At 31.5% G+C, this 18521-nt stretch overlaps 6 protein-coding genes across 7 annotated transcripts; 2 read left to right on the top strand and 4 right to left on the bottom strand.

Annotated features, from left to right (window-relative positions):
• On the bottom strand, positions 1–8142 carry LOC126849157 (dynein regulatory complex protein 11). 2 transcript variants are annotated; one of them, XM_050590752.1, is made up of 11 exons: positions 7258–8142; positions 6270–6480; positions 4988–5265; positions 4379–4688; positions 3749–4033; positions 3233–3477; positions 2569–2856; positions 2104–2196; positions 1902–2019; positions 1495–1626; positions 1–479 (listed from the first exon to the last, which is right to left on the bottom strand). In XM_050590752.1, exons 1-10 carry the CDS (start codon positions 7759–7761, stop codon positions 1517–1519), a joined length of 2442 nt encoding a protein of 813 aa, XP_050446709.1. In that variant the 5' UTR covers positions 7762–8142; the 3' UTR covers positions 1–479; positions 1495–1516. The 2 variants fall into 2 exon arrangements, 1 of the variants encoding a protein (XP_050446709.1); XR_007687374.1 differs by lacking the exons at positions 1–479; positions 1495–1626 and having other exon boundaries at positions 1997–2019; positions 2104–2208.
• A 577-nt stretch (positions 8143–8719) lies between these two features.
• On the top strand, positions 8720–11558 carry LOC126849200 (COP9 signalosome complex subunit 3). Its single transcript, XM_050590831.1, has 4 exons — positions 8720–9062; positions 9310–9567; positions 10179–10903; positions 11203–11558. Exons 1-4 carry the CDS (start codon positions 9008–9010, stop codon positions 11497–11499), a joined length of 1335 nt encoding a protein of 444 aa, XP_050446788.1. The 5' UTR covers positions 8720–9007; the 3' UTR covers positions 11500–11558.
• Positions 11559–12348: 790 nt separating this feature from the next.
• LOC126849254 (nicotinamide riboside kinase 1) lies at positions 12349–13642 on the bottom strand. The gene is made up of 2 exons (XM_050590933.1): positions 13508–13642; positions 12349–12986 (listed from the first exon to the last, which is right to left on the bottom strand). The coding sequence occupies exon 2, from the start codon at positions 12973–12975 to the stop codon at positions 12409–12411; it is 567 nt and encodes a 188-aa protein (XP_050446890.1). The 5' UTR covers positions 12976–12986; positions 13508–13642; the 3' UTR covers positions 12349–12408.
• Positions 12985–13474, bottom strand: LOC126849271 (uncharacterized). Its single transcript, XM_050590956.1, has one exon. It carries the CDS (start codon positions 13472–13474, stop codon positions 13220–13222), a length of 255 nt encoding a protein of 84 aa, XP_050446913.1. The 3' UTR covers positions 12985–13219.
• On the bottom strand, positions 13506–14507 carry LOC126849262 (active regulator of SIRT1-like). Its single transcript, XM_050590943.1, has 4 exons — positions 14352–14507; positions 14175–14273; positions 13770–13918; positions 13506–13671 (listed from the first exon to the last, which is right to left on the bottom strand). The coding sequence occupies exons 1-4, from the start codon at positions 14413–14415 to the stop codon at positions 13552–13554; spliced, it is 432 nt and encodes a 143-aa protein (XP_050446900.1). The 5' UTR covers positions 14416–14507; the 3' UTR covers positions 13506–13551.
• Positions 14508–14752: 245 nt separating this feature from the next.
• LOC126849180 (spermine oxidase) lies at positions 14753–18114 on the top strand. The gene is made up of 3 exons (XM_050590799.1): positions 14753–14978; positions 15403–15943; positions 16025–18114. Exons 1-3 carry the CDS (start codon positions 14768–14770, stop codon positions 16866–16868), a joined length of 1596 nt encoding a protein of 531 aa, XP_050446756.1. The 5' UTR covers positions 14753–14767; the 3' UTR covers positions 16869–18114.
• Positions 18115–18521: the final 407 nt, after the last annotated feature.

Below are 18521 nucleotides of genomic sequence, written 5' to 3'. Positions count from 1 at the left end.
TGAACAAAAATACCTACACGATCAGGGAATTTTTTTTACAAGATTTGAGACACTTTATTTTTTTTTCTAAATTATCTACAATATTTTATATTTATTTATCTGTGTTAATATATCATTGTCAATTATAATCTCTCTCCTTCTTTAATCTTGTAATATGTTACATTTAAAATCTAGAAATCATATTATTTTATTTGTCATTCTTGAGTTTAAAGGACTATTAGAGTTCATATATACAAAAAGAAAAATTAAATTTTGTCGAGTAGCGTAAAGCAATTTTGTACTCACAACGAGCTTTTTTTCTAATATAACAATAGAATCAATTAAAGCGACAGCCTAATTTTAACGCCGAAGAAAGTGCACGAGATAACTAATCGTCGAGCTTAACAAGACCTTTGTGTGGCATCGTCCAAGCAAGAAGCATCCTGTTTAGCACCGTAGATATCACTTTGTAAATGATGACGAAGCGAGTTAAAGTTGTGCTAATCAAAAACAACATTTCTTTCTTGATGAGAAACACCAAGTCGCAACAGAGATAATCGATTATTCGGCATGCAATTTCGTATTTTCTGTCACTCAATATATCATGTGAAAGCAATGATAAACAAAATTATATGCTGATCGATCTTATTTTATACAAATGAATCATAATTCAATTTATTATTCACGAATTAACAAAATTATTATAATTGTTATACGAATAAAAAAAAAATTATGTAACTCGATTATAGAGAAGATCAAGATATTCTAAAAAATAATTATATTTTGCGGAAATAATTTTTCTTGATAGAATCTTATTATGTATATAGATTATATTTGTTTTACAACAAAAAAAAAACGATATATATTCTAGAAAAAATAATAGTATTACATATATCCGTAAATTTACATAATAAATCACTTGTCTATTATTTAAAAAAAACATAATCATATGGTGTAACTTTTATCGCACTTTGATCTATTATATATATATATATATATATATATATATATATAACGATCATATATTCGTAATTTTTGTACAAATTCATTAGATACGTATTTTCTCGAAACGTACTATGCAAAATAAATGAGCTAACAGAAAATAATCTATTTTATACACGACATAAAGAATTATATAATATAATAATTATATATAATAATTAATATAATAATAATTAATAAAAGTAATAGTAATATAAAATACATAGATTCATACAAAAAATCAGAAGAATGATATTTTTAATATAACAGTCACTAATTTATTTCAGCAGATACAATAATATATTTATTTCTTCTTATAAGGCTATAGATTAAGCAAAAGTTTCTGTTACTTATTGTTAATGCTAAATTAACTCTGCTGTTGTAAACAACAGAAAAGTTGTATTTAAATGATTACAAGAAAAGAATAGTGCATTGAAATTAGTTTTCCATTCTTCTTCTTTTCCCTTTTTTACCGATGTATAAATGTATTATATGTAAGAACATTGAATCAACAATATATTATGAAATACGAACCTTATCACTAGATTTATATCCATTATTTTCCTCCCTTCTTTTTTTGCGATTCATTGGCTTCGTTTAATTTCTCAAGTTCCAATTCCAAAGCTTTTTGTTTCCGTCGACAGATTGGCGTTTTGAAAAACCAGGCTGGAACATTAAATTTCAGTTTAAAATTGTTAGACGTCTTGAAAGTCATAAAAGTAAAAGAGTGCCGTTTATACATATATTTGTAAATATATTTACGGATTTATTATATTTGTAATTTTAATAAATTATTTCAATATAAATAATATTTATAATATTGAAAAAATTGTATTTAAATAAATATTTTAAGACACTTGGGCAACGCCTTATACATATATCGCATATTATGTCATATACATACATCATATATATATATATATATATAGATTGTTACAAACCTAGAAATGCGTCTTCCTCTTCACGATACACTGGATCCTTAAAACTCAACGCATTCACCAACTCGGCATGTGTCAAAGGATGAGTTCGTAGTTGTACCATACGTTTTGTAGTCATCACCTATATCATAATGCAGAAACTATTAATATCAAAGACAATGTTAATGCAAATAGAAGTTAAAAATTTATAATTCTAATTATCAACCTCATCAATCGTTGCTAAAATAGTGCCGACTGTGAAACCATCGCACGCTTTAGCCATAGCTGATGTATCAAATTGACGATTAATTCCAGAGTACTAGAAAAAATACTATAAAATTTATAATTTATAAAAAAATTAATTTTCAACATAAATCATATTTTTTCCAAAATGTATAATTTTCGATGTAATAAAGAAGTTTGTGCGAATCCAAGTATCCAATCAGATTTTTCAAACAGCGATTAACAAAAAATATATAAAATAAGATATATTGTTACAAAAGATGGTAATAATTTAATATATATATATATATATATATATATATATATATATATATATATATATATATAACACAAATATTTCTCTACACATAAAACATATTATTAAACCTCTAATTATTTTAATTAACGTCAAAAATTTAAATTTTTGAACTGTCAACTGTTGTCTGCATATCATAATATTTTTACTCACTTTGTACAATAAATCCTTCCATATGAGAGACACAGTACCATAATCCGGTCTAGGAATGTAAATAACTTTGTCGTAAGTCTGATACAAAAGTTTTTGATCGCCATCCCAAGGTTTACTGGATGTCCCGATAAGCAGAACTCTATCCTCACCCGTGATACTCTTGACCAGTTTCGGTAAATCTTTTCTTAATCGTTTTGGATCGGTCTTATCTGTTTTTGGTACTTTTTTCACAAATGGCTTTTCTGCGTCATCCATGAAGATCACTGACGGCTGCAGCAATCGTGATACCTTCGACAGTAAAAAATTTACCTAATATTATATAAGTGCGATTTTTAGATGAATAATTACTTAAATATATGGCTCATGGCTGTCCAAATTTAAAATTTCGTAAATCAATAGAAATTACACGACAAAAATAAATCGAAGACAATATTATTACTTAATTTTTTACTAATTTTCACGCTGCAAGAAGTCCAGTTCATGAGAGCACCTTTGCTATCATCCATTTTGTCATAACTTCATATGTTACCTTGTGGATAAAGATTAAGTTACTTGGATAAATATTTACTTTCATCAACATATCAAATAAAACTCTAAAACTCTAGATAACTATCCAAAATTCGTGGTTAATCTGGTACATTTCTAATATGGCTCTGATACAAACCTTCGAAATTAAATGAACAAGCATGATCAATCCCGATTTGCCGGGATATTTGCCAGCTATATTTGCTGGTGTGATATCGAAGAGCGTAGCTCCGAGTTCCGTACAGATCGCGTTCACCAGAAACTTTTTGCCGCTACCGTGCGGACCGGCTATGAGAACAGATCGTACAAGTGGTGTGAATTCTCTTAGGACTTGATTGCCCAGCGGAAGTATGCAGTATTCAGCAATTAATTGCCTTATATCACCTGATACAATTTGATTAATTATCATAAAGTATGTGCTTTAAATCAATCCGAAAATATTTTATAATCAAATTCTTTGTAAATTAAAAAAAATAGTTTTTTTCTGTGAAAAAACATGTCGAGAGTAATTTTTATTTATTGCAGTAGAGATAGCATCTATTGAAAGTACGAATAAATTAAAGTATGTGTTTTTGACACTACCATGGATGCCTAATGATACATAATGACCTTACATTTAAAAAAGTTAATTTAAATGTTACATATTCAAATATACCGAGCGCCGGAAGAGGATCTTTCTCTTTCATACGAAGATCATAGTTTATGAACGACTTTTCGCCTTTAAATTCGTCCAGAAAAACCTCGGGGTGAAGCTTAATAATACCCTGCATGAGAAGCTCCTCGAAAAGAGATTCAGTCGTTCTATCGGGCGTCAGATCTTTTTCTTTCTTTCTCTTATTTTTCTTTCCGCTCCTGCGAACACGTTTCTGTGGTTTCTTCGCACGTTTTCCCTTGAATCCTTTGTCCCTGTCTAACGCAGCCTGAAGAGCCTCTATGTCGCCTAATTGTAATGTCACGTTATTAGCAATCATATGATTGTAAGTAAATTCACTCTCATCTTACATAATATTTGTTATACTTATTCTTCTCTTGTAATGTAAAATTTTTAATTGAAATAACAAAACAAACTGTTATTATGTAAAATATTGCACATATTTGCATGCTAAAGAAATTCGAATGCTTACATTCCAACAAGATTGAAATAAAGTGAAATAATAAACAATTTGGAATATAAAACGAATTGTTTAGATTGAGTTGAGATTCTTATACCATTTTAATTTTGATCTTTATAAATCTGTCTTAAAGAACTATCAATTCTTATCTTTTTATCTATCTATTTACCTACCTCTCATTGCCTGGTCCACAACTACTCTGACTTCATTCTCCACTTCCTTCGTCTTCTCCGCTTCTATCATGTCGCGATAAGGGAGTTGCATTGGATTCGCGGATTCATCCTTGTCCCTCCAGACGTCCTGATACTCCTGATTTGCGTGAATCAATTCTGGAAGAAAGTTGGAAGGGATTGATTTGAATCCTAGATCCGTTTCATCCTCCGATTGCTCCGTTTCGCTATCTTTTTTCGATTTCGAGCGTTTCGATTTCTTCGATTCTTTTGATGATACTGCCGTTGATTTGCTCACGGTACTTTCGGTTCCCTGTAACAAAGCAATAATTGATGAAACATTATAGCAAAATTGATTTAAATGAACCACAAGGCACTTTGTAGATATATCAGTAAACTGAACAATTCGGAAAAATTTTTTTCATGTTAATCGATAAATTCGATAACTGAACATTTTATTCTAGTTTTATATAGTACAAGATAAATGATCAAAAAATTGGATTATTAGGATGGAAATTGATATAATATTCAACTTGTATGTATAATATCTTGATTCATTCCTTATGTTCCTTAGTGCGCAAGATATTTTCATATTCGTGCATAATACTTTACCTGTCTGCTGAAAATCATGCGTGAACCACCGCTTTCGGCAGACGGTAAATCGGGTATTTTCCCAGTTTGTTGAAAGTAAGTGTCGATCCAATTTCGAATTTCACTCCTGATATTTTCTTCCATGACAGCGCTCTTCTCGTTGCGAATTCTCTCTTTCGCCTCCAGTATCAGATCCTGGTATTGTTGTTGAAAATCCAATTGCTTTTCGTATCTCTGCTGCTTCAGCTTCTCTGCTCGTCTAGCATTTTCCGTGATTGTTTGACTAGGCTGCAGCATTCCTTTGGACAATTAGCGTGTTAATGTGTACATTAAAATAAAACAAGCAATAAATGTATTCTTTTTATCGAAACAAATGCTTGAGATAATATTACAATTGTTCTAAACAATATAAGACAAAGGCAATAAGAGCCAACGTGCGATAATTATAGCGCATGTATTTTTTTTAACAATTAAGAGTCACAGAGAGTACGTGCGTTTTGATTTCTTTTTCGAATCATTTTCAGCGCAAACGAAGAATAAATTAACATACATAATACAAAAAATAAATGAAATTGCAATCAAAATATAAAAATATATAGAAAATGAAGTCAGGTTGATGTTTCTTGCGTCATCGTTCCCATGTAAAAATTTTTTAGAGATGCGGAATCCAATATAACACAGTACGTCCAAATTGAGGTTTTTCAGTTGATAAGCCAAGAGGCAGAGACAAGATGAAATAATCGATCTTAGTGCAATTCACCTATTTGAAATTTAAATGAGACAGATTTGTAATCTTTGGACGTGCTGTGTTATATTGGACTGCGCGCCTCTAAAAAATTTTTGCGTGAGAATGACATGAGAGACAATCTGACTTTATTTTCTACGATTTTTATATTTTGATTTATATTGTGATTTCATTTTTTTATGTTAATTTTTTTTTGTATTTTAATTTATATTATTCGTTTGCGCTGAAAATGATTTGAAGAAGGGATTGAAACATACGTACTCTCTATGATTTTTATTAATTATTAAAATAAATATATACGACAATTATCGCGAATTTGGCTTTTACTGTTTTTATTTTGTTTGATATTTATAAAAGAGTCTTTTATTTATTATTAAAATTGTTGTTTGTATGTTTTTCTACAAAACAAAGTATAAATCTCAAAGAATTTTTTTATTTACAACATTTTTATTTTTACCCTTTCTTCAAAAGAAAGAAAAGAAGAAAGATTATTAGATTGTTACATTATTTCAATAAAAAATTAATAATTCAAATTTCAAAATTGCAATTATTTATTACCTATCAACAGCATCTCCTCGAGGCGTCTCTTGCGAACATGGCATCTAGTGATATATCCTTTCCATACCTTCTGAATTTTCAGCGCTGCGAGCTTTTCGCTCGCTTCATCCTCGTCAGTGACTTCTGGTTTAGTAATCGATCTTTCTTTCATCTTACGGATTTCTTTCATAAATTGATATCGCATTCTACCTTGTCTTGCTCGTTCATGCGCCTATCAAAATTTACGGACGACATAACAAATTATAAATAAATTTAATGCAATTGTTTTTTATAATAATAAAATTTATATTTGTATATATACATTATCATAAAACATATTTTAAATTATCGCGTTATTATAAAACAATAGAACATTTGATAGCTGTATAAACAGCAGCCTTTATAAAGCTATTTAAATTCTTGTAGAGAATAAATTTTTTTTTTATATTTGTTTAAGAAATTTTAATTTTATTATATCTCGAAATCTTTTGTTCTTTTTTAACATAATATAAAAGAAAATAAAAACAAGTATAAAATAAATAATAAAAATATATAGATGTATGATTATTGGACGATAAAAAGCGATAGAAAGAATATAAAATATTTTAAATTTAAAATTTAATTTAAAATTTAACAATTTAAATAAACAATAATAACAAAAATAAACTCAAAGTACTAACATAGGTGAAGAAACTGACAAATAAGAGCCGAAGCGCGGTAGTTATTGGGCAAACTTTGTTGTTTAATTTTAATTAAGTATACATTTTACTTATTCACGTACTTACCGCGGCTCGGCTCTTATTTGTCAGTTTCCAAATTTATTAAATCAATATATTTTTTCTGAGTTTATCTTATCTCGATTGCATCACCGATTACATTCAATACGTGAATATTAAAATGAATATTAAAAATGTGCTTTTTTGCAGTATTGTATGTTCTATTAACTTTTTTTCGAAACGCGAAATATAAATACGAGAGCCTCGGTTCTTTTTAGAAACCTTCGCGATACCTGAATAAGTCGTATAGCCTGCGACTCGGTGATTCTTTTCGGCACGACGGCCTCGTGAAGCACGCCCAGATTTCGGAGCGTATCCTCGATGAATCTCCGTCTCTCCGCGATTTCTTCGGCACGCTCGCGTCTATAATACTTCGGTATCTGGATCTCGGCTTCCTGCGGTGTTACACCGCACTCAAGCAACACGTCATCGTAATAGTTGTGCTCCGATAGATCGATATTGACCAGATCGTGCTTAAGCTCCAACACCCTGCCCAGAGTTGCATTCAATGATCTCTGGAGTAGCAGACGTTTCTGCGGTTGTATTATTTGATCGTAACACTGTTCGAGTTTATTGCAAATGAGGATGTACCGAACGTACAAGGCCGAAACGACATCGTGCGACTTCTTACGATCCTTTTGCGGCTTCGCGCCCTGGAGCACCGTATCTGCCTGGATCGTCTCCACGAGCAACGACTGGGCCTCCCTCCAGAGCTCGTCGTACATCGCATTCGACATTTTTCTTCGATAAGCGCGTTTAAAATTGTTCAAAATAAAACATCGAACCCACTTGCGAAATTCATATCAGATCTGATGCCGATCGTTATAACTAACTGATTGTCGGTTACCTGGCAACTAGGTGACGTCATAAGGCAGAAATCGTACCGACGAATAAACGGCGAAGAGAAAAATTAGAAACGCATTGCACTGAAGATGAAAAATTAACAAAGATCTGAAATTTAAAGTTATCATAAGAGCGCTTCGATTATATGGTATCTTAAAAATAAAATAAAAGAATCGAAGATGTGAAAAACCGAGGAGAGAGTGTGTGTGTGTGTGTGTGTGTGTGTGTGTGTGTGTGTGTGTGTGTGTGTGTGTGTGAGAGAGAGAGAGAGAGAGAGAGAGAGCGCAATAAAATTAATTGCGCGCCATACACGATAAAAGATGCTATAACATTTGAATATTATTAAGTGTTACTCATTCGTTACTGGACCGATATCTATGATTCGCAGTCTGAAATTAATGTTGGCTTCGGGTGCTTCGATCTTTTCCACGTGTCTTCTAAATATATGCAAATATAATATAATATTAATCACAATTGAAAAAGAACCTTTTAATTTTCGCGCAGATAAAACACGAAGGGAAAAAGATTTGATCGGATAATCAATCCGATCAGCTAACGTTCGAAAGCAGTGCATCCTTCACTTCCTAGGGTGTTTCTTTGCATCCCTTGTGTTTGACCCTAGTTATCATTAGCGCGATCTCTTAGCGCTATTTTGTTATATTTTGTTATTTTTGACTCCGAAACTTCACACTTTCGTCGCACAGATCATTATTGTGTTCAATTAAAAAAATCTTAAAGTTTGATTATTCGGTTGCATATGTGTATAGTTAGAGTATCTACTGACAGATTTCCGGGAAAAAGCTTTTGTAAAATTAACATGTATACATATAAACTATAATGATGTGTTTTTGTGTGAGTGTGTGTGTGTGTGTGTGTGTGTGCAAAAAGAAAAATTTAAAGGGAGAAGGTAACCATGTAGACACGTGATTGGTCGATTCCTTTGTGCACATGTATTATAAGAGAGACCTTCAAATTCAATCCTCTCGCTAGTATCGTACATTCTACATCCCTCTCGCCCTCTTGTTTCCAAACGAGTCATTTCAGTTGGATGTACATTCGCGACTTCGCGATTTTGTAGTCTCTGTAAATAGACGATCGTGCGGCTGAACCGAGGGTGATGACAAGGGAGCATTCGCAATAATGGCATCGGCATTGGAGCAGTTTGTAAATAACGTTCGGACGCTCTCGAAGCAAGGTACAGCCGATCTCGCAAAGGTCATCGCGATTTTAACCTCAACTTAACCTCAACGACAGAAGAGCGACGTATAAAGCATTCTTTATTGTAATGCTATCGTCTCTCTCTCTCTCTCTTTAAAAAAAAAGAAAACCTTTCAGATTTTACGCGTTATTATTTCAAATTTATTACTAGTTGAAGATACTTAGGCGAATCAACGGATTTTAAGCATCAAAATTATGTGTAACCTTATATGTCGCACTCGCAGGCAATTTCAGGGACCTGTATGACATCATAAGCAAAAGCATCGAAGTGTTAACAAAAAATGGACAACATCTGGACAACGTCTTGGAAACGCTGGAACTGCAACAGCACTCATTAGGTATCCTGGCAGTATTTTGCGCAAAATTTTCATTGCCCAATTCTAATGGAAATAATCCAGATGCACACAAGATATTGTTTAATCAAGTTCAGGAATTTATTATTGGATGTAATGGGGAGCAAGTTAGATTTGCACCAGATATATGTAAGTATGTCAAATCTTTTGCTATGAATAAGATTGATCGTCACTATATTATTTGAAATTCTTACATAGTATATAGGTTTAGAATTAAATATAATCAGGTTTTATATTAGCTGCATTTCGATATTGTCAGTATTGAATTCAGTACTGGTAGTAATATCGGAACACAGAGATTAAAAAGCTTTTCATGGGTTCATGCTTAGTTATATATGATCTTTAATTATATAAGAAACAAACATTTTTTTAAATATATATGTTTGGAAATTTTTTTGCAGAATTCCATTATACAAAGTTTTCAAAATAGAATCGTACAGTTATTGTACAGATTTTTATTTTGAAACCATGCATATTGATTATGCTAATGTATTTAATTTTAGAAAATCAAAAGTCTATTAATTTTGTTCATAATATAGAGCTTTTTCAATATTAAATTTCTATATTAAATTAAATATCTATATTGATCTAAGATTATAAATTGAATTAACATTGTAAATATTTCAGGAAAACTCAACTACAACAGAGACATCTTTACAATGTTAATTCAGTTTATATTATCCAATCATATTTATTATTATTATATATTATATATATGATATTAGTAAAATATTTTACAGATGCGGATTTATGTCACTTGTTCACACAGAGTTTGGTGGAGTTGAAAACGCCATTACAAGGAATCGATTTATTACGTCGCGCGATACGCAAGATACGACTGTTTGACAGTCAGTTGACCTCGATACATGCTGATCTTTGTCAATTATGTCTTCTATCCAAGTGCTTTAAGCCAGCGCTCGAATTTCTAGACGTGGATGTCACGAGCATTAGTCAGGAGGGAGGCCAGTTTGATTCGAAATACTTTCTATTGTATTACTATTATGGTGGCATGATATATACAGGGTTAAAGAATTATGATCGGGCATTGTATTTCTTCGAAGTGTGCGTGACGACGCCCGCGATGGCTGTCAGCTATATTATGCTGGAAGCTTACAAAAAATACATTCTAATTTCGCTGATATTACATGGAAAAGTGTTGAACCTACCGAGGTATACAAGCCAAGTGATCAACAGATACATCAAACCATTGAGTCAACAATATCAGGAATTGGCTACAGCATACCTCGTCAACAGCTGTGAGGAAGTGCAGAATATTATCACTAAGTATCAGCAAGTGTTCGTAAGAGATCATAATTTAGGTCTCGTGAAACAGGTGCTCGCTTACTTATATAAAAAGAATATACAGAGGTTGACTAAGACTTTTCTTACACTTAGTTTAAGTGATGTCGCGAGCAGGGTTCAATTGTCGGGACCCGCAGAAGCGGAAAAGTACATTTTAAGCATGGTGAGTTTCATGACACTTTAAATAAGATTTTATTTTTTTTCTTTAACAAACCTGAAACTTTATTTTTTGCCATCTTTATCTGTTCAATCATTTATAACTGAGATTCATTTTTTATTTAGCGAGATATAGTTTTATATTAAACAAAAAAAAAAACATTTTATAATATAAAGCAATTAAAATCTACAATATAAATCAAAGTATATCTTTACAGATTTATTGGAGAATGAGTATCTATGTATGATACCTGCAACTTGTATAAATTTAAATTGTTCATTCTAGCGATTTTTATAAATTTTTAGATTGAAGATGGGGAAATTTTTGCGACTATTAATCAGAAGGATGGTATGGTAGTGTTTCACGATGATCCTGAGAAATATAACTCACCTCAAATGCTGGCAAACTTTGAGAAGGAAATGGCAGCATGTACAGAATTAGATAAACGAGTGCTAGAAATGGAAGAAGAGGTTGTCCTTACGCCACAATATGTTCGCAAAGCTTGCGGACAGAACGATCAGGATGATCAAGCCGCCGGACCTGCACCAACGAACGTAACAAATGCACAAGGTCCAATTAAACAAAATACTTATTCTATGTAACATATATATGTCGTTGTGTGTTATCTTTATTAAAAAATTACAAGAAATATCATGGAAAATTTTATTGAGAGTCAAGATTTCAATATATAAAAACCTATTTTTTTTTTAGAAAGGAGAGGGATAGTTCGTAATAATAATCACAGAGAAATTATTTTGCAGTCTATTTTATATAAATATTTATGTTGAATTAAATTATAATAATAATATGAAGAATATTGATTTTTTTTTTCTTATTCATAATCAATTTCAAACTATTCATTTATCTTAATTTTTGTAAGTTAGATTATAACATATATAATTTAAAAATAATTTTCTTAAATTATATTTGTATAGAATTATATTAATAATAATTCTGTTTTTTTTTTTTATGTGAATGGCATTTTATTGTAATAAAATAATGGTTAATTTGTTTTATATAAATAATTTGAAAATTATAATTAATTATTAATATAGCCAAAGTAAGTTTTATCATAATTATCAATATATATACAATCATGGCAATTAATATATTTTGTTGGAAAAACTAATATTTTGCACTTTTAAAAAACTTGAAATACAATGTGTATAGAAACTTTTGCAGATGTTGTGAAAAGGAAAATATTGTAAATGAATTATAAATTATATTGTGTGGCAGACAAGCATTGTGTACTTGCACATATACATTTGATTGGCAAATATTATAGAAAATATTAAAAGCAAGACATTTTATTGAAATGAAAAAAATATATCTTTAGAAAATACTGAAAAAGAGGTTATAAATTATTGGAACTTTTTAAATTATGTCATTACTCTTCACAATATGAAATCTTCACAATTTCTATTTATTTTTGGGATGTGTACAAAAAAATCTTGTTTTAAATTAATAATATTTATTTAATTTAAAGTTATAAAGCATCGATGGGTACTGTTTCAAGATAACAACTGTTTGATTTCCTGAGAAACCATGTTATAAATTTGTCTTATGTCCTTAGATCCATCGATGAACGTTATAGTTTCACGCAACTCGCTCTTTTCCATAATTTCATTTTTATATTTTATATATTCGGGCCACACTACCTTCTCGAAATATCCCGGTACATCGGGCGGATCGTATTTACGATTTTTTCTTCGTTCCCAACATTGTTCCTTTGTCAACGTTAAGAAATATTTACGATCACATAAATCTGTAATTTCTTTGTGTCGGAAGAGTAAAAATCCATCCAGTATCAGTACCTTTTTCTTCAAAATACCATTTTCATGGGACTCAAGTATCTTTATAATATCGGAATGCATTCTCTGCATATCCAGACTCGTTATCAGGTCCCAATTTAAATGATTTAATTCCTGTATCATAATGTGACGCGGATCGTCCGCTGGCAAAAAATAATCATCTTGACTCACTATAACAGATTTTGGAAAATTGTCGCGAATCATTTTAGCTAATGTGCTTTTTCCGCTACAAGTCGCACCAGATATGCCGACGACAAACCACTGCATCTTTATTTTACCTATTCAACACATATTAGAAATACAATAAAAGATGCTTTCTCGTTGAATAATTTAGAGTAAACGCGAAATGATGTAGCATCGATTATATAACAGACGATTTTAATCACAGTATTTTATATCACACGGATATCAGCTGTATGCGTGAGTTATATAACGCGACGTGTATGATATATCGCGATAACACCGCTTTCTAACACCATCGCGAGTCTTGATAATTTGCCATTAAATTGTTCTATTTCTCCTTCTCTGTTTTATGTAGAGACAAATATGGTTTTACATGATATATAGTAAAAAGTATTAAACCGCCAATGAAAATTAAACCGAAACTCGCGGGAACCATCAGAGCCAGATCGTGGGAGTAAAAGAGAAACCTGAATTTATCGTCGTCGATGAACGGCAGACCAAGTATCCAAATGGTATAATAGAAAAACAAGACAAATGCCAAAATTAATACCACTTTTCCTTTTTGATGATCACTTTCAAACATTGTTGTTTGTAATCCAATTTTAATTTTACCAACTTTTTTTGTTGCTTTATTTTTTCATTTAATGTCACGATTGATGATTACTGGATATATTCCTGTTCAAACTTCTTAAAGTCCTCTTCAGTAAAAGCTGTCTCTTCTGGCTCTGTAGGTTTCTCCTGCTGTTGGATATATCTCTTCTTAATAGCACGATGCAATAACTGCAAGAAAAAAAAGAAAAACAACAATTTGAGTAAACTCATATCTATAGTAAGTGCAAGATAAATAGATTTGAAAATGTGATTGAGATTTCTCATACTTTGCTTGCTGTTTCAGGATTTATCCTATTACTGCTAAATAAAAGAAGTTGTTGCACATTTTTGTCAGTAGGATCTTGTTGAGTAGCTATGCGTTTCTGGGCCTCATAAACAGTAGTTTTGCTAGACCGAACCAAAACTGTATCAAAATCTTAAAAAAAAAAAGTATCATTTTACTTTTCACCTGTATTCATTAAATAATATAATAATAATATAATAATAATACCATAATATAATAATAATATAATAATAATACCAACATAATATGAACATAGATAAATATATATAATAGTAAATAAATAATTTACTATAATATATATATATATCTTATAATAGCAAATATTTATATACAAAATTTATTTTTTAGAATGCAACTGGCTTAAAGATGACTGAAAATGTTTGTCAACCTGTTTTATCGTGTTTGGAGATGATCCTGTGTTTAGTGGGAATTAGATCCAAAACTCCTTTATATCTGGTGTCTTTACGTTTTCTCCTTTTCTTTTGTTCTACAAATTATCAAATGAAAAATATTTTCATCACGTTGATTTTCAAATATAACATACGCAATTTTTCAATAAACTAACCTTTATGTAAATCTTTTTCGCAGCTCAATAACTCCATGCTTTTATGGACAAGCGAATTAGACATTTTCTAGACTACAGAAACTTGGCTATGAAGTATAACATGAACTGTTGATTTCGCAGATGACATGATTGCCAACCATGTATACATATATCCCCAACAACACTCGATCTAGGCTACGTTCCAAAACGTATTCTCCGAGGAAAATTTTACTCGATGGCCGTTCCGAAACTTTCTTGAGTTTTTTTGATTGGTTCCCAGCCGGCCATAGAGTAAAATTTTCCTCGAGGAGGAAATTTTACAACCGTTTTGAAACTTAGCCCTAATATACTATGTCTAATTCATCTGTTCCTAGCTTCAACAGTAACTTTACTATGTAGAAATCTAGAGTTAGATCAAATCTATAAATTTTGTATCTATGGAAAACCGATATCGGTCATATGTGATGAACATGGCGGAATCCACAAATAATTCGGAGGATGACCGACTCTCGTGCAAAATCTTGATTATCGGTGCCGGTATGGCCGGATTGTCAGCGGCAACTCACTTGTTGAAGAACAACGAGACGGATTTTCTCATCGTTGAGGCGCGCGGACGTATAGGCGGACGAATCGTTGCCGCTCAAATCGGTACGGTTGATGTAACCTCTCTTTGATGTTTGTATAATTTGCTTTCAAATTTATTTGCTCTGTGTTATAATAGAATGCGATATAGTCTGCAATTATAGATATCATAATACATATTAAAACGTTTAGAGACATTATCTACTTTCGAAATTTGTAATATAAATTAATAATGATGTAGGGAAATTAGAATAGGAAATCACACTGTATCTTTGAAAAGAACATAATTCAATTTTTTGGAGCAAATAAATTAAAATTATATATATAAAATGTTGATTACAATAGAATTTATAATTTTATATAGAATAACTTTATCAATTTTTCTGACAAAGTTAATTTTTAAAGTAATGATATTGTCAATTCTAGTTGTTTAAAAAAAGAAATGATAGAAAATAAATTTTTCTTTTTTGCTTTTTTCCATTTTGCCTAGGTAATGAAAAAGTTGAATTAGGAGCAAATTGGATCCATGGTGTGCTAGGTAATCCCATATTTGAGCTAGCAATGGCAAATGGTTTAATAGATATTGTACATGTGCCGAAACCTCATAAAGTAGTGGCTGCATTGGAGGATGGAAAACAGTTACCATTTCCTGTTTTGCGGGAGATTTATGAGGCTTATGTATGTTTCTTGAGACGATGTGAAGAATACTTTCTGAGCACATATAGTCCGCCAGATGGTATAATAAGTGTAGGAGCACACATTGCACTAGAAGCGGAGATATATCTTTCATCCTTACCGCTTGAACAACGACGAGTGAGACAACTGATTTTTGATTGTCTACTGAAGAGGGAGACCTGCGTTACAGGCTGTGACAGCATGGATGAAGTGGATCTCCTGGAAATGGGTTCCTATGATGAGCTTCAAGGTGGAAATATCAGTCTTCCAAATGGATACAGTGCTATATTGGAACCAGTTTCAAAGCATATACCAAAGAATTGTATTTTTACTCGGCATGTTGTGACAAAGATTAGGTGAGTCCAGTAGTAATTAATTGTGTGGCAAATGTGTTGGATGATATGCACTAGTGCTATAAATTAGTCTATTATTTTTAGGTGGCGTCCCCAAAAAGACGTCGATTCTACAGGAAACTCTAAATCGAATAGCCTTATAGAAGTACAATGTGAAAATGGAAAAACAATTACCACGGAGCACGTAATATGTACATTACCTTTGGGCGTTTTAAAAAGGACAGCTACAAATTTGTTTGAACCATCGTTGCCGGCTTATAAACTCGAAGCGATAAATAGACTGATGTTCGGTACAGTGAATAAAATATTTCTTGAATACGAACGACCTTTTCTGAATCCTGGCGTATCGGAAGTGATGCTCCTCTGGGATGATGAACGATTATCCGAGACGGATAAGCAAGACATTAGCAAGACTTGGTTCAGGAAGATATACTCGTTCATAAAAATCTCGGATACGTTATTGCTCGGTTGGATATCCGGTCGCGCGGCAGAATATATGGAGAAATTGAGCACTACAGAAGTGGCGGAAGTGTGTACGACGATTCTGCGGCGATTCCTCAACGATCCCTTCGTACCGACCCCGAAGAGTTGTCTGCGTACCACGTGGCACTCGCAACCCTACACGCAAGGTTCCTACACTGCGATGGCTGTCGGAGCGAGTCAATTAGACATCAGAAGTTTGGCTGAGCCATTGATACAGGAGAAAAGGGAAGACGAAACGGATGGAACGGCTAAAATTTTGGTAGCATTCGCGGGTGAACACACGCATTCATCGTTCTACAGTACAGTACACGGAGCATATTTGACCGGACGAACGGCGTCCGAATTGCTCTTAGGTGTCAAACAGAGCGAAAAGCATGCGTTGAGTCTTAGTTGCGAAGACACTAGCGATCTCAGCTCGTGGATACAAGGCATTTCTTTGAATTAATGCACGATTTTTCGAGAAAAAAATATATATATGACGATTAAAGATGTACTTAGTGGCTATATATACATTACGTTCACACGCGATTACTTTCATTTTGTAAATACTGTAGTGCGAAACTATCATCTCTATACACATCATGTACATAATGGTGCTTTTTAAAGTTTTATGACTGTGAATTATGGATTATATGGATGATGTGTGTATTTATCATATTACACACATCGTGCCGTGAACAAATAACGCGAGTAAAACCGAGATAGGTAAACTGCATGACACCGATGTTGGCGATATCGTGAATGATCGATTTGGTGTGTGGATGTTACAAATGTGTTCGGCACGGTCGTTATTTCGTTTGAACACGAGAATATTTTAAATAACGGAACAAATATTTTTAGATAACGCAAACATTTATTTTATATCGCGCGAACTATGTTTTTGCTAATCTCATGTAGATAATATATCGGATCCAGTCGAATTTATATGGACGAGCCTAATTCTATTTGCGCAATTGTAACGATATTTTTAACGATTATGTATGTATCTGTGTGTGTGTGTGTGTGTGTGTGTGTAGTATATATATATATATATATATATATGTATATATACCACAAAAATTGGTAGTGAGATAATTTTATGAGAAGTCGGAAAGCGTATAATGTACACTTTTTATTCTCAATTTTCTTGTATGCATATATGAATTATTCGCTTGACTTCTTTGTTATCACCTATCACACATCGTACTTATTGTTTAGTGAAAAAAGTTCCATCATGCATTAACTTAATCTAGTCAATTTGAAAAATATATGAAAATAATGTATTTACTATAAATACTGGCAAATTTTTTAATCAAACTCAATAACAAAATCATGATAATGTTGTATAACGACATTGAAGTGATTTTTATAAAGTAGAATAGATATTCTACTTGTTCTATATTATTTTACATTAACATGTTAGCAAATGTTATGTGCCATTAGACATATTAATTCTTGAAATATTAAATGAATGGAAAGAATAGAAAATGTTTATTTGAAATTATAAGAGTTATAATATATACCTATGTAAATCCAAAGAACTTATAAAGATAGAATTATTTATTAACAAATGTTGCACATTAAAAAGAATATTAATGTGGAATAAGTGACTTGATTATTAAATTTCACAGAATTCTTGAAAGAAAAATATTGTATCTAAGAATGCATATTCAGAATGCAAAAAGAGCAAAACAATTTGATAGAAATTTCCTATTTATTTTATAAAAATATTATTTATAGAAAACATCAAGGAAATTAATATATGTCAAAAATAAAAGTGGAAAATGGTTAAGCTATTATATCAATCTAAAAAAAAAATTTTCTCTCTTCTCTTTTGATTGTATTTAAAAAACTACTAAGTGTTTTTTGAAAAAAATGTTAAATATTGTGTTAAGATAGCATTTCCACAAGTTTTTTATTGTTAAAGTTTTATAGATGTGTATAATTGTATAAAAATTGTGTAGTCGAGTATAAAATTTAGAGGAGACAATTTCGCAAATCTTCTGTAATATTCTATGAAAATAACTTAGTATGTTAAGAATTGTGTAGTCTTGAAATGATATTCTAAATGCATTTGACATTTTAATAATGCAACGATGACGATTTTCCTATTCCAGTT

The sequence above is a fragment of the Cataglyphis hispanica genome, chromosome 4 (assembly GCF_021464435.1).
Source record: "Cataglyphis hispanica isolate Lineage 1 chromosome 4, ULB_Chis1_1.0, whole genome shotgun sequence".
NCBI classification, from domain to species: domain Eukaryota; kingdom Metazoa; phylum Arthropoda; class Insecta; order Hymenoptera; family Formicidae; genus Cataglyphis; species Cataglyphis hispanica.
This window is presented reverse-complemented; position numbering and strand designations above follow the sequence as displayed.

Coding starts and splice junctions, on each gene's coding strand:
- LOC126849200 (XM_050590831.1), top strand. CDS start 9,008: ATGGCATCGGCATTGGAGCAGTTTGTAAATAACGTTCGGACGCTCTCG. Junction 9,568..10,178: donor TAGATTTGCACCAGATATAT/GTAAGTATGTCA, acceptor AATATTTTACAG/ATGCGGATTTATGTCACTTG. Junction 10,904..11,202: donor AAAAGTACATTTTAAGCATG/GTGAGTTTCATG, acceptor ATAAATTTTTAG/ATTGAAGATGGGGAAATTTT.
- LOC126849254 (XM_050590933.1), bottom strand. CDS start 12,975: ATGCAGTGGTTTGTCGTCGGCATATCTGGTGCGACTTGTAGCGGAAAA.
- LOC126849262 (XM_050590943.1), bottom strand. CDS start 14,415: ATGTCTAATTCGCTTGTCCATAAAAGCATGGAGTTATTGAGCTGCGAA. Junction 14,274..14,351: donor CGAAAAAGATTTACATAAAG/GTTAGTTTATTG, acceptor GATAATTTGTAG/AACAAAAGAAAAGGAGAAAA. Junction 13,919..14,174: donor CTCCAAACACGATAAAACAG/GTTGACAAACAT, acceptor TTTTTTTTTAAG/ATTTTGATACAGTTTTGGTT.
- LOC126849180 (XM_050590799.1), top strand. CDS start 14,768: ATGGAAAACCGATATCGGTCATATGTGATGAACATGGCGGAATCCACA. Junction 14,979..15,402: donor AATCGTTGCCGCTCAAATCG/GTACGGTTGATG, acceptor CATTTTGCCTAG/GTAATGAAAAAGTTGAATTA. Junction 15,944..16,024: donor CATGTTGTGACAAAGATTAG/GTGAGTCCAGTA, acceptor TATTATTTTTAG/GTGGCGTCCCCAAAAAGACG.
- LOC126849271 (XM_050590956.1), bottom strand. CDS start 13,474: ATGTTTGAAAGTGATCATCAAAAAGGAAAAGTGGTATTAATTTTGGCA.
- LOC126849157 (XM_050590752.1), bottom strand. CDS start 7,761: ATGTCGAATGCGATGTACGACGAGCTCTGGAGGGAGGCCCAGTCGTTG. Junction 6,481..7,257: donor AGGCTATACGACTTATTCAG/GTATCGCGAAGG, acceptor AAATTTTGATAG/GCGCATGAACGAGCAAGACA. Junction 4,689..4,987: donor GCATGATTTTCAGCAGACAG/GTAAAGTATTAT, acceptor GCTTTGTTACAG/GGAACCGAAAGTACCGTGAG.